This window comes from Narcine bancroftii, chromosome 7 (genome assembly GCF_036971445.1).
Source record: "Narcine bancroftii isolate sNarBan1 chromosome 7, sNarBan1.hap1, whole genome shotgun sequence".
NCBI classification, from domain to species: domain Eukaryota; kingdom Metazoa; phylum Chordata; class Chondrichthyes; order Torpediniformes; family Narcinidae; genus Narcine; species Narcine bancroftii.
The window spans coordinates 80,656,772-80,671,336 of record NC_091475.1 but is presented as its reverse complement, the minus strand read 5'-3'; the positions used below and the strand labels follow the sequence as shown (position 1 = coordinate 80,671,336).

At 37.3% G+C, this 14,565-nt stretch overlaps 1 protein-coding gene across 13 annotated transcripts in view; it reads right to left on the bottom strand.

Moving 5' to 3' along the window:
* Positions 1 to 14,565, bottom strand: part of tmtc4 (transmembrane O-mannosyltransferase targeting cadherins 4) — a 95,585-nt gene that overhangs the window by 14,030 nt on the left and 66,990 nt on the right. For 11 of the 13 annotated variants that reach the window (XM_069890487.1, XM_069890482.1, XM_069890485.1 and 8 more), the window contains 9 exons: positions 11,974 to 12,148; positions 11,742 to 11,873; positions 9,925 to 10,004; positions 9,699 to 9,806; positions 9,219 to 9,360; positions 8,484 to 8,598; positions 6,639 to 6,751; positions 3,785 to 3,919; positions 1,971 to 2,040 (listed from right to left, as the gene is read on the bottom strand). In XM_069890487.1, the coding sequence (XP_069746588.1) occupies positions 1,971 to 2,040; positions 3,785 to 3,919; positions 6,639 to 6,751; positions 8,484 to 8,598; positions 9,219 to 9,360; positions 9,699 to 9,806; positions 9,925 to 10,004; positions 11,742 to 11,873; positions 11,974 to 12,148 (1,070 nt within the window). Of the gene's footprint in view, positions 1 to 1,970; positions 2,041 to 3,784; positions 3,920 to 5,566; positions 5,646 to 6,638; positions 6,752 to 8,483; positions 8,599 to 9,218; positions 9,361 to 9,698; positions 9,807 to 9,924; positions 10,005 to 11,741; positions 11,874 to 11,973; positions 12,149 to 14,565 lie in introns of those variants that run through there. The other 2 variants (XM_069890493.1, XM_069890490.1) reach the window with 2 other exon arrangements.

Genomic DNA, 14,565 nt, shown 5'->3' with positions numbered 1-14,565 from the left:
GAATGTTTGATTTAGAGAAAACTTTAACTTGGGCTAAAAATAGAATTGAGTAAAATAGTTGAAGATTATTTGCAAGATTTCATTTATAAATGGAATTCTAAATTATTAATAGGAATTAGAGATATACCTATTTTTAGACATTTGATTGAATTATAGAATAAAATAGATTATGAAATAGGAGGAAAGGGTTTAATTTCTCATTGAACACTTTTATATCAAAATAGAATTTCCCTTTTCTATGAATAATCAATTTTTAAGGACTTGGAGCCAAATGGGAATAAAGAGAATAGAAGATTGTTTTGAAGCAGGTGAATTTATTACTTTTCAATGAATGAAGGAAAAATTTAATGTCCCAAGCACTACCTTTTTTTGTTACTATCAAGTTAAAGCTTTTTTTGATTGATAAGATAGGATGTAATTTGAGACTACCTAGACTAAATGAATTAGAATTATTAATAACTAAGGGTGGCATGAATAAATTTATTTCAGAGATGTATAAATTACTTCAGAAAACAGCTTCTAGAATAGGAATTCATAAATCAAGATTAAAATGAGAGGTTGATTTAGGTAGACAATAGATGAAAAGGATTGGAAGCAACTTTGTAAGGATAGTATGATGAAAATTATTAATGTAAGATATAGATTAGTTCAATATAATTCCTTACATCAATTATATTTAACTACCAAAAATTTAAAAAGTTGAATTTAGTAGCATCAGATTTATATTTTAGATATGATCAAGAAATTGGTTAATTTTTCACTCTACTTGGGAGTGACCTAGAATAAAAAATTTTTGGTTAGATGTAAAAACATTTTTGGAGAAAATATTACAGGATCCGATGTTATTTTTGTTGGGTGATATTAAAATGATTACTCTGTGACAGATTATGTTGTGTTTGTATTGTATATAGATATGTTTTTGGGAGATAAATTGGGGCAGGTTTTTTAGTGTATGTCGCAAACAAACACTTCAAAACAGATCTCTTAAAATATTAGAGCTCTGCTCAAGCCAGACAGGGTGGCTGCTGGGGGCTTTGCAAAAACTTTGGGGAGTGCCCAAGAGACTTCACTAATGGATTGTTGTTTGGAGCCGCAGGTCTGCAGTGCAGCTTGCTGTTCTAAGAGGGCCATGTGGTTTTTCAAGCAGTGAGAGCCAAACAGGCTTTTCTCAGTGTGTGTGTGTGTGTGTGTGTGTGTGTGTGTGTGTGAGAGAGTGAGTGAGAGAGTGAGAGAGAGAGTGAGTGAGAGAGTGAGAGAGTGAGAGAGTGAGAGAGTGAGAGAGTGAGTGAGTGAGTGAGTGAGTGAGTGAGTGAGTGAGTGAGTGAGTGAGTGAGTGAGTGAGTGAGTGAGTGAGTGAGTGAGTGAGTGAGATCAGTTCTGCAGTTTTACAGTCAGCAGCAGCAGCTGGGACTGGAACAGGACAAGCTGGCAAGCTTGTGGAAAAACCCCAATTGGAAGACGGGTTGAGAGTGCTTAGTTCAGCCTGGTCAAAGCCCTTGTAGTCCATACAAGAGGATAGGACTGGCTGCTTAATGTTACACTTGAAATAAGAGAAACAAAAAGGAACTCTGTGGTGACCTGAAAGAAAGAGGTTATCATCTGGAAAACCCTGATGGGGAAAGTTTCTTTGGCTACCTTTAATGAATGCCAATGTTCATTGCTCTTACTGTTACAGGTGTTCACTGCTCTCATCTCATTTAAGGAGCTTGGGAACCATTAAGCTGTAAGATCAGGCCACAATCTTACAGAATAGTTGGCAGGCTTGAGGCCAAGTAGTCTGTCCTCCTGCTCATGTTGAAATGATGATGTGTGAAGGATGGATTTATCTTTAACAATAACTCAGGAACATCAAATTTTAAAGCTCATTAATAGAATAAAATACAATTTTCTGTACTTCAATAAAATTTGCAAAGGTGTACAATTTAGTCATAAAAAAACAAGTAATTTACAATGTTTAAATTAACACCTACCTAAATTTCCATGATAGCTTGCAATGTTGGGATTGATCTGAAGAGCTTTTAGAAACAGACTTTCAGATTCCTGTGTGAACAAAAGCAGGCAATGGTTCAATTGTAAAATGATTGAAGTAAAGAAGCACTGCAGTTTATTGAAAGTTTTATGCAGTAAATTGCAGAGTTTTCATGGTTACACATCCATGCCTGTGTTGTCATTGTTGTTGCTTGCCTGGCACAGAGAAGTCACATCCTCTTCTTAGAGTTAGATTCAAATCCCTCTCTAGAAATGGCCAGGTTGACACAGGTGTGGTCCAGGAGTGAGGGAGTATCACACTATCAGAGGTATTGTCATTCAAATGAGGTGATTTTTTAAAAAGTATTTTATTTATAATAAACATATGCAGAGATAGTTTTTATATATCAAAATAGTATACAAAGAAAATGATCAATACTTGTTGAATTTATATATATTAAAAAAAATTAACTAAAACACCCTCCCAAAAACCCCACTCTCTACCCCCAAAAAAATCTAAAACTACAAGAGATGCATATAAAACCACAAATATACTAAAAGAATAAGAATATATATTAATTTGGATTGCTCTTGGAAACACTCAAAGATCTCACATGAAGACATTTCCACAAAAAGATAATTCATTCAGGGAAGACTTCATGAAACTGGAGGAATCAAAGGAATTATTTATAAATTTAAACCTACTATTTGAGCATACAGGCTCCAAATCAGTAAAAAAAAATTTACCTCTCAAATTATATGTAAATTTTCCTAACAGAATATAACTTTGAATTTCTGCTTGCCATTTTCCTAATGTTAAAGAGACATCAGATTTCCAATTAACAGCAATACATTTTTTCACTTTTATCAGAGCTAATTTAGCAAATTTTAATTGAGAATCTGATAAATTTAATTTAGGAATTATATTTTCAAAATTTCCCATCAAAAATAATTCAGGATTTAATGGGAAAAACAACACCAGTTCCTTGTTGCAAAAAGTTACTAATAGAAATCCAAAATGGTTTATCTTTTGAACAAGGCCAATTTGAATGTAAAAATGTTCCAATCTCATCACCACACCTAAAATATCTGATTTCCATTTATTCAATTTTTGAGGCGTGAAATATAGTTGATGTAAAAAATTATATTGAAGCAACCTATATCTTACATTAATTGTATTAAACATAATATCTTTACACAAATTTTGCCACGTCTGTTGATCTATTGATATATTTAACTCTTGTTCCCATCTTTCCTTTGACCTATATAAACCTAATGAGGACATTTTCTCCTGTAATTCAGTATATACTAATGAAATGAATTTCTTAACAATTCCATCAGTAACCAATTTTTATAAATCTGTACAATTCATTAATACCATTTCTGGTCCCAGTATATCTCTCAAATAAGCTCTCAATTGAAAATAACAAAAAAGAGTAATACGAGGAATATCATATCTCGCTCTCAATTGATCAAATGTCATCAATCGACCACTCTCATAACCGCCCCCCATTTTACAAATTCCTTTATGATACCATATATTCAAAAATGGATTATCTTTAGAGAAAGTTATAAGAGAGTTAACCAATGGCATATTTAGTGGCAGGGAACCACCATCATTTTCTAAATTAATTTTATTCCAAATTTTAATCAAATATTTCAATAATGGAACATCTCTGTCAGCAGTCATCAATCTTGGTTCCCATTTATATATAAACTCTTCAGCATTTTCTTCGCCAATTTTATTTAACTCAATTTCCACCTAAGCTAATTTAATTTTCCCAAATAAAGAAGCAAGAAACCTCAGTTGTGCCACCTTATAATTCTTTAAATTGGGAAGTTGTAATCCACTTTGTTCAAACTTCTGTGTTAATTTTTCCATCGATAGACTCGCTGCTTTACCTTTCCAAAGAAATTTCCTAACTTGTTTATTTAATTCCTGAAAAAATTCCTAAAAAGAATAGAGATCCATTAAAAACCAGCTTTGAGTAGACCAATTTCATTGCTGAATGTTAATTATAAAATTATAGCGAAGATATTAGCAAACTGAATTCATAATTTTTTTACTTGAATTAGTAAGTACTGATCAAACTGGGTTTGTTAAAAATAGGCAATCCTTTGAAAATGTAATACGATTATTAAGTATAATTCATTTTGCACAATAAAGGGGAGACTTAAATGTAACAGTAGCATTAGATGTAGAAAAGGCATTTGATAGACTGGAATGAGTTTTTTTGTTTAAAGTTTTAAGTAAATTTCGTTTTGGATTTAATTTTATAAATTGGATTAAAGCACTCTATAAAACCCCAAAGGTAAAGTATTAACTAATGGACAGATATCTCAACTGTTTAATTTAACTAGATCAAGTAGGCAAGGATGTCCTTTATCTCCAGCTCTGTTTGTATTGGCCATTGAGCCTCTTGCACAAAAGATTCGTATAGATGAGCAGTTAAAAGACTTTAGGATAAACCAAATAGAACATAAAATAAGTTTATTTGCAGATGATGTTATGGTATATTTGACTCAACCACAATCGTCATTACCTAGACTTTATGATCAATTGATGGAGTATGGAAGAATTTCTGGTTATAAAATTAATTGGGATAAAAGTTACATTTTATGGCATTAGTACATGGTGATTATTTACAATGTCAAAAAGATATTCAATTTAAATGGCCTAAAGATGGGATTAAGTATTTAGGGATATGTATAGACAATGATTTGAAAAAGTTATATAAATTAAACTACATTCCATTGCTTAAGAAAATAACTGAAGATTTGAAGAGATGGGTAATTTCACCTATAACTTTAATTGGAAGAGTTAATTGTATTAAAATGAATATTTTTTCCAAGAATTGAATATTTGTTTCAAACTTTACCAATTTTTGTTCCACAACTGAGGTGTTTAAGCAAAATCCTGAATGTCCTCTCCAGCAAGCACAAGATTGCATGTCATTGCTTTGAAGGGACAATTGTCTTGCATAGTACTGATCCCACAATCAATGTCAATAGAACAAGTTGTTTGTGGGAACTTGCTGTCACAAATGGGCTGCATAATGCTGTACACTATACCAATAATTACATTTCAAAAGTTTTCATTGGCCAGAAATACTTGGGGATGCCCAGTGAAGCTGAAAGGCTCATTCAAAATGTTTTCCTTACATTTTAATGGAACCTTCTTAGAATGAAAAATACCCTCACAACTTTTATCCAGGGACAAAATATCTTCATATATCCTTGTAGCATCACCAGTCATGGCAGGACACAAGCTGGCACGCTGCTGAGATATTAGATGATGTGGCATGCAAGCGCAGCAAGGTCGGGCTAGCATGGTGAATGAAACCCCCTCTCCACCCCTCAAAAATAAATACCTGATGATGCCACCGATCATTCTAAAGATTAGCCCCATCCCAGGGACCTCTGAAAGCTCATGGCCACGATACACATGTATTCCTATTTACATCAATTTCCAACTTAATTACTTCAATATTATGAAAACGTCATGAAGTGCCTATAACATATGATATCCTTCCCTCACCACTTTCAAATCCCCCAGGAGTTTGGGAAAGACTGAGTTACAAGATAGGCACAATCTTACTGAATGATGGGCAGGTCCAAGGGACTACCAGGCCACGTCCTGAATGATGGGCATGTTCATGGGACCATGAGGTCATGATCTGAATGATAGACAGGTCAGAATGATTTGGCCTGATAATCAAAAAAATACACAAAGCAAAGCAGATGCTATGAAGGACAGATTGAAAGTAAACAGAATCAAAGTTCTTTAGTACGGAAACAGGCCCCACAGCCCAACCTGACCATGCTGACTAAGCTTATACATTTGCCTGTGCTTGGCCCATATCCCACTGAACCTTTCCTATTCATGTACCTGTCCCACAACAATATTATAATTGTATCCACCTCTACCATTTTGTTCCATATACACAGCACAGTCTGTGTGGAAAAACCTGTCCCTCAGTTCCTCCATATATTTCCTCTCTCACCTTCAACCTATGCCCTCTAGTTTTAGACTCTCCAATAAAGAGGCAATGATTATCTAAGCTCTTCATGATTTTAAACCTCCATTATGTGCCCCCTCAGCCCCCTTCATTACAGGGTCCCAGCCTATCCAGTCCTTTATAACATCCTTGTGAATACATGGATAGGATGGGTATGGAGGGATATGGACCAACACAGACAGGTAGGTGGGATGAGTGTAGATGGGCATTTTTGTTGAGTGGGCAAGTTGAAGGGCCTGTTTCCACACAATGATCTTTTCTGCACCCTCTCTCGATTAATCACATCCTTCCTATAGTTTCGCGACTAGAACTCCACACAATACTCCAAGTGTAGTCGCACCAATGACTTGCACAGTTGTAACTTGATGACCAACTCTACTCCTGACTGATAAAAGAAAGAGTGACACACATCTTCTTCACCACTCCATCTAGTTATGTCACCCCTTTCAAGGAATCTACATACTTACACTCCTTGGGCTCTTGGTTTTGTAACACTCCCCAGGGCTCTTCCATTCATGGTGTGTGCCCAGCCCTCATTCAGCTTCCCAAAATATATAATCTTGCACTCCAGAAACTTAAGAATGAAATTGTTTGTGTGTTCCATGCAGTTTTAATAAACCCATTCCAATCTCCCAACTTATGACAACTCACCTTATACTTCTTCAATTTCCCAAGGACATTGGCAAAGGAAAACATGATGGTGTGATCGTTGGGTAGCAATTTTAGAGCTTCCTTTCCAACAACTTCAGCTTTTGCTAAATTTCCTAGTTATTAAAGCAACAAAACATTCAGCAATCCAATATAACATGTTGTGATTAGAGTTCACAAGAAGTCTGCAGATACTGTAAACTAGGAGAAACTCAACATGTCAGGCAGCAACCACAGAAGGCAATAGACAGTTGAAGTTTCGGCCCAAAGTGCTTCATCAATATTGGGGTGTGGCCTGAAGCGTTGTTTATCTATTGTCTTCCAAAGATGCTGCCTGACCCACTGAGTTTCTCCAGCTTTTTGTGTGTTGATACTGGAATTGGAGAGGGTCGCTCAATAGTTTTCAGTAATTAAGCTTGCATATATTTTTAACAGTGAACAAAAGCTGTGAATGATTACAGTAAATTCACTTTGTAAAATGAATTAATTTCTGAGTTTTTAATTCTTGTTTTATTGCAATCATACAGAGTTGCACCCACAAAGGTTTTAATTTTTAATTTAGATGTATAGCATGGCAACGGGCTCTTCCAGCCATGAACCAACACTGGCCAAATACAATTAGCATACTAACTCCGTATGTCTTTGGAACATGATTCCTCCAAGTGCTTCCTCCGGTACACTTGGAGGAAATCCACATGATCATGGGGGAGACCATACATGCTTCTTATAGACAGCGACAGATTCGAACATCAGTCACTGGGGCTGTAATAGTTATACTAACCAGTAAGCCAACCAAAGCTCCCAAAAAAGGCTTGAATTATTTTGGCTGGAGAAACTATTTGTACTGACAGATCAAGCAGAGGATATGGATTCAAGGTGATTACCAAAGAACCAGAGGGCCGTTGAGTATTTCTTCATGCCACAAGTTATTGTCATCTTGAAGCATGTTACATGAAAGGATGTGGAAGCAGACCCAACAGATACTTCCACCAGGTCTTGCAGTCTTGGTTACAGAACAATGGAATATTCATTCAATATTTCAATTAAACATTAATTAGAAAGTTGATGTGCATCTAATAAATGGATAGGAATTTGCATCCAAGCCTGGATTTACACAACTAACAGATTTATGCAGATCAAGGATCACTTGGGTAACAGGATAAAAAAAAGGCTGAAGTAGTGGCAAATGTACCCATAGGAGGTTAAAGCACATACTGAAATTTAGAAATTCATAAGCCATCACAATCACGTCGACATCCATAAAGTGATCAAAAAGGTTTGTTGAAAATTAGGTTCAGTAATGAAGTCTTACAAGCAAGGCCAATTTTAAGGTACAATCCAAGGTGAAACAGTGGGTAGTCTTGCCTGGTAGTCCTAAACTGTCAGAGCTTAGATTATAGGGGTATGTGTGTGAGGGAGAGTATGAGTGTGTTCATTCCTCACTATATGCCTCTCCTAATGTGTGTGGGGGGGTTTATGTCCCCATCTAATTTGTGTGTGGGTATATCAATCCCCAATTCTGTCTCCCACCTAGTGTGTGTTTGAGCATCAAGCCCCCACTCCATGCCCTTACAAATGTGTTAGTGTTGGCCTTCAATAGAAATTAATTTTGGATGATAGCATAAGAGGTAGCCAATACTCTCACATGCACGAGATGCTTATGCCCAGAGGATGAATTTCTTCCTCGTGCTCTTTGTTTTTTCCCTACATTCATTATATTTCCTGCCGAATAAACAATTGACTGTAATTTTACTTTCAAATGATACTCATTTACAACATATAAATTGCAAGGAAAATAGTCTTAAGTTAGACAACCTTACATTAAGTAAACCATCCCACGTCAGATACCTGTGTTATCGAGTAGTATGATCAAGTTATTCCAAGCTAATCCATGGTTAGGTTTGAGGTGTGTAGCATTCTGCCATGCATTGAGAGCATCTACATTCCGATGAAGGTCTGCATACTAACAGCAAAGGAAAGATCAAAATAATTTAAGTTAAGAGAAATATTGGTGATAACCTTATCTCTCCCCTCTGGGTTCCACAAGTGCTGATAAGTTATATCATATCTTTTAGAGATGGTACAGTTACACATCTAAGGAGATCTCTCAGCTAAACCAATCAAGAATTAGACCAGTGGTTGGAAGGTCATAAAGTAATTTTAAAAAAAAGTTTGTAATGCGAAACTAAAATGCTGGACCAGTTCTGAAGAAATAAAACAACAGGCTGTACAGAACAAGTATCTTAGACTAAAACATAAAATTTCACAGATGTCCCCATTTTTGTCCACTATCAGTCTCATCCCTCCTTCTCCATTTCCCCACATTCACCCAACACCATCTCCTTAAACCTATCTCTGCTCTTCTTTTCAATCTCTTGCTGTGGGAGTGAGTTCCCTATTCTCCCAGTAATCTGGGAAAGAGGCTTCTCCGAGAGGTTTGTTGGATAAAGAGTATAAGGAATTGTTTGCTTACACTCTTGGTTCCTGATCTCCTTCAGAAGTGGAAAGTCTCGTCCAGAATGACATTAGTTTCACACAAATAGTTAGAAGTTCAATTTTTGAATTTATATTACATTGACTTACCAGACGTCCTAGATTGTAGTAACAGTCTGGATATCTTTTCCTGTATTTTATTGCTGTCCAGTAACTTTTTTCAGCCTCTTCAAATTTTTTCAGACTATTTTGTACAATCCCCAGATTCATCCAAGCAGCAGCAAAGTCAGGCCTGTACACCAGACAGGAAGTGTGAAAACTGGATCCTCCTACTCTTTGTATATGGTACTGACAAAGAATTACATACAGAGGGCATACCAGGAATAGACCATTTGGCCCTTCTACCATATTCTCTCACACAGGTTTCAGATCAAAACGAGAACTTTTCATTGTCAGGAAACATTGATTTTTTTAAAAATCAAGTGCAGGAATGTTCTGAGGTACAAGAATTATGTTCACTTTGATCAACGTAAACATGAAGTGGAAATGGTGGTAGAATTGTCAGGCACATTGTTAATGTATTCTCTCAAAAGTGAACTGACTAAAATCAGGGATGAGGTAAAGACTTACTGAATGGCCACAGCTCTGGAGAGCAACTTTTCAGCTTCCTGCAACTCCTTCCTTTCTTTCAAAATGTTTCCGAGATTGTTCATAGCATGAACATACTTTGGATGGAGTCTGGAAAAATAAGGACTTTGTCATTTCTAATGTAACCATGAAGAAGAAGCATGTCCATTTAATAAGAGAACACTGTGCCTTCTGTCCAGAACGAGAACTAATTCATGTGCAGCAATACCTCACAGCTTGTCTATAGTACTGGATTGCAGACTCTACTTTTCCTCGGTCAGCTAAATTTTTGCCAACATTGTAGTGCACCTGCAATAAAACAGAAAGTTGCGCTAGGGTGGTTCTGATTTTGTACAATGGAAACTTTGTGCGTGCAAGATGTACCCACTCAGGACCCAACTGACCTCTGATTTCTTGCACCATGCTGGGTGGTGGGATTATCACTGTCAGGACTCCCTGACGGCAGTCCTGAAAGATATCAATCCGCTATCTAGTGCGGGAGCAGATCCCTTTAGTTAAGACTGGTTCTACGGCTAAGATCAGGGCTGCAAGCAGTGTGCTAAGAGAATGACAAGAATGATCCCCAATGTAAACCACATTCCAGCTAACAGTTTATACTGTAGCATCTGCACCCAACACTTCATGCAAGGTGTGCTTTGTGTGCACGGAGTTCCCATCAAATTGTGCTCGACTTCAGAATTTTTAGACCTTTATCCGAATTGAACAACGTGGGCGATGTAGTTCATTCTTTCACTTACGACTCAGTGGGTAGCAACGCTCCCACCCCAAATAGAAAGAGTCAGGATTCAAGCCCTGCTCCAAAGGCTCTAAAAAAGCATCAAATGTCATTGTTGTATTGAAACTGCCACTTCCTGATGCAAAGGACATTGGATCAGGACTGCTAGAATTAACCTGAGGGAACCCTTACAGATTTCAGCCTTAAAACCAGTTTCTGGGGAGGGGGGTCCTCCATCCAACAAAGGGATGCATCAACTTTTATACCTTCAAGTAAACAAGTTGAACTAAAAGATTACATAATTATTCTACCTATAAAGTAAGTAACACCCCTTGTTGCCTCCTTCCCCTATATCCCTGTATTAAGGTTGATTAATAAGAACATTGGGTTACATTTACTCCACATAGAGCAAAAACACGGATTCCTTATCTGCTCTGCTTGTATTCCAAAGCCACCTGTTGGTGCCTTATGAAGGTTGTACAGGTCTGTATCATATACATGGTGCTTTCCCTTAATCTCTCATTTTGTGTTTTAATTCACTTTAATACAACACTACAAGGGTCTGCTTTTCCGATGAATTGTTAAAGAATTTCAATGTAAAAGGTATTTAATCAGAACAGCAATAAAAACAGGTGAGTTTGCTGATGTTGGGACTTTTGTATGTGCAAATTAGCTTCCCACAGTTTGAAAGTGTTAAACACACTGGGATGTTCCCAGGTTATGCAAGGTTTCTTTTCTACATCACAGAATATGGTCTTCCCTAAAATGTTGATGGATTAGAAGTTCTAAGATTGAGAACTAGAGGCAGTATTTCCAAGTCAGGACAGTGTACAATTTGGAGGGGGACCTGTCATAGGAACATAGGAAGTAGGAACAGGAGTAGGCCAAAAATGGCCCATCGAGCCTGCTCCGCCATTCAATAAGATCATGGCTGATCTTACTCTCCTTGTTGGTAGTAGGCTTGGGGAGGTGCTGTTGTTGAACAGTATATATTGCAGCCGGCACACCACCACTACCAGTGAATGCTTGGGTTGGTGGATAGGCTTCTTGGCCCTAGATGGGGTTGAGCTGATAATCTGCATTTATTGCAGAGTGGAGAGGTGTTTGCCCATTCTTCTGATAGAAAGACTTTCAGAGTGACTGTGTACTATTAATACAATCTCCTTCTCAGAATTTTACTTCAAGAAGGAGGTAATCTTTCAGATTCATCTAAATCCAGTTTTTCCAAAAAACAGCAATGAAGTTTTGTTTTTATAGATATATACAGAAATAGAAGTTTATTGCATTAAAATTACTTTAAATTTTCTTACTTTGGCATTGTAAGGACACACTGACAAGGCACTTGTGAACAAAGCTTCCTCTGACCTCCAGTGATCACTGCGTCGAATACACTGCATAATATTCAGAATCACCAAGCCCACCAGAGCAGCAGAGAGGAGGTTCTAAAGAAAATCAGATGGCAAAAATTAAATTGACAATCTGCAGCTAAAGGTGCCAGTCTTTGTTAATTTCAGGACTTAATTAAATCACCGTTCCCCCCACCTTGATTCGCCTGCCTTTCTTTGATAAAACACACATGGCGTAAGACAAGAGGATGCAGTAACCAGTGCTGGAGAGATACATCACCCTCTCTGCAATCACAAACCCTACTCTGAAGAAAATGTTAGATGCAGGAAGGAAGGGGATGATCATGAGCGTAATCCCAGAACCAAGGATTCTGTAAATACATGGAAATGAGTGTTATAAAATACACTTGGGAGTTAAGAAAATTAATTTCAGATTAACATGCAAATATTAATTTTGTTCACACATACAACCTAAAAGAAACAGGAAAGAAATGACCTTAAAGTGGGTACACCCATCTCACACAGAAACACTCAAACCTTTTCAATAATCATTTTGATTTCTCAGTGCAACCCATTCTGTCTAACAGAACTTACAAGAGGAAGTAAGGTCAAGGAAATAAAACGCTTCCAAAAGTTATCACTCATCACTAAGAAACAGATGGCTTTTGTGAATCAAACTAACCTTCTGGCCAGCGATGCTCTGACATTCTGCCAGAAAACACCTATAATTTTGCATCTAATTTACACGCAAACCCTGAACCCAGTGAATTTTCAGAATGGCAAGTAGAACTTTAAGCAGAATAATTGCTGGCCCTGTCTTTTACTTATGACCCTGGCATCATTTTGATAGTCGATAATAATTCAAATAGGAAATTCACTCCCGCAGAGAGTTGTTGAAGCAAAAAGATACATCTCAAGGAAAACTGGATAAAGAAATAAAGGATATGGCAATGGCAGGAGATGGAGAATAGTAGAATAAACACTAGCAGAGAATAGATGGGCTGAATACTTTGATACCTCCTCATATTGATTTCTCTTCCCATTACGTCTGTCATTCATGTTGATAATCTTTTGGCTATTAATATAATGGGTTTTATTTGAGGTGAAAATTTCAACAAAAAGAAAGGTTATTTCAAATTAACCCTTTCCCTGTCCCACCCCAACCAACTCAATAGCTTTCCCCGGATATCTCAACCTTTAATAATGAAATGTGAAAATACAGAAGGACCATTAAATAATTATTTATTCCCCAAAGTAGTAGCAGCACAAAACTCAAGAGCAGATATCTTGCTTTCCCTCCCTCTGCCAAATCCCACAATGAAGAAGGCCATTTGATCCATTGTACATGTGCTGGTTCTTCGTAGGAAGTCTCCACCACCTTCCCCCAACCTCTTGCCAGATCCCACCAAATGGTTCCTTTTCCAGTACTGCTCCAACTCTCCTCCGAGAGTTCCTGTAGAATCTTCCACCGTCCTTTCAGGTGCATCCTGGATCCTTTCACAAAAAAGTTCTCTGACTCTCCCCCCTGGTTACTCTGTCATTCTGGACACTACTTCTGCCTATGAAAATAGTTTCTTCTTGTTTACTCCATTAAAATCCTTCTTGTCTTTGAACATCTTTATTAAATCTGCCTGAAGCAAAAAACCCACCTCCTCCAGTCACAATGAATAATATTTATAAAAATAATGAAAAGTAAATGGTTAACAAAAGCATTTTTATAGCGTATTACATCACAGGCATATCTGTGAGATATCTATATATGTTTTTGAGCAAGAATGGAGGGCTACTGTTTTGCATGGAGGCCTACAACCAGTGGTGTGCTGCAGAGATTGACACTGGATCGACTGTAGTTTGTTATCTACATTAATGATTTAGATGGCAATGTAGCTAACATGATTAGTAAATATGCAAATACAATATGCAAATGACATGAAATTGGTGGTGGAGGGAAGAAAGAATATCTAAGATTACAGCAGGATCTGCATCATTCGGGAAGGCGGGCCAAGAAAAGGCTAACAGAATTTGGTAGTCCTTGAACAGTGAATGGCTGGGCCTTGGAGTTTGTTGTAGAACAGAAACACAGCAGTACTGATGCATTGTTCCCTGAAAGAGGTGATTCAGGTGGGCAGGGTAGTGAAGGTGGCATTTGGCATGTTTGCCTTCAATCCGTGGGTTATTGAGAACATAGGTTGGGAACTCATGATTCAGCTGTACAAGGCATTGATGAATCAACTCTTGGAGAACTGTGTGCAGTTATGGTTACCCATCTATAGGAAGGACATCAATTTCACAAGGGAGCTGAGGAGATTCATCAGGATATTCCCAAGACTAGAAGCTAGATAGGGAAAGGCTAAGTAGGCTGGGTCGTTATTCCATAAGGTGAATTTATAGAGGTTTACAAATTCATGAAGTGCAGGGATAAAGTGACCCCTCACAGTCTTTTTTCAAGGGCATAGGTGAGAGGAAAGAGATTTAAGGGGGGCCTAAGGGACAGCATTTTCACTCAGAGGGTGGTCAGTATCTGGTACAAGCTGCAAGAGGAGTTGTGGAAGTAGCACAATTTCAATGTTCAAAAAACATTTGGACAAATAACTATGGATCGGAAAGGCTGAGAAAGATAAGGACCAATTGAAGGCAAATGATATCAGTTCAGTGTGCATGAGCTGGGCCAAAGTGCCTGTTCTATACTCTGTAACTTTATAACTCTAACAAACCCAAACACACAAGGTAGCATATTAAAAACAGACAATGCTTCAGGCATCATCTGTGGAAAGAGAACACAAGAAAA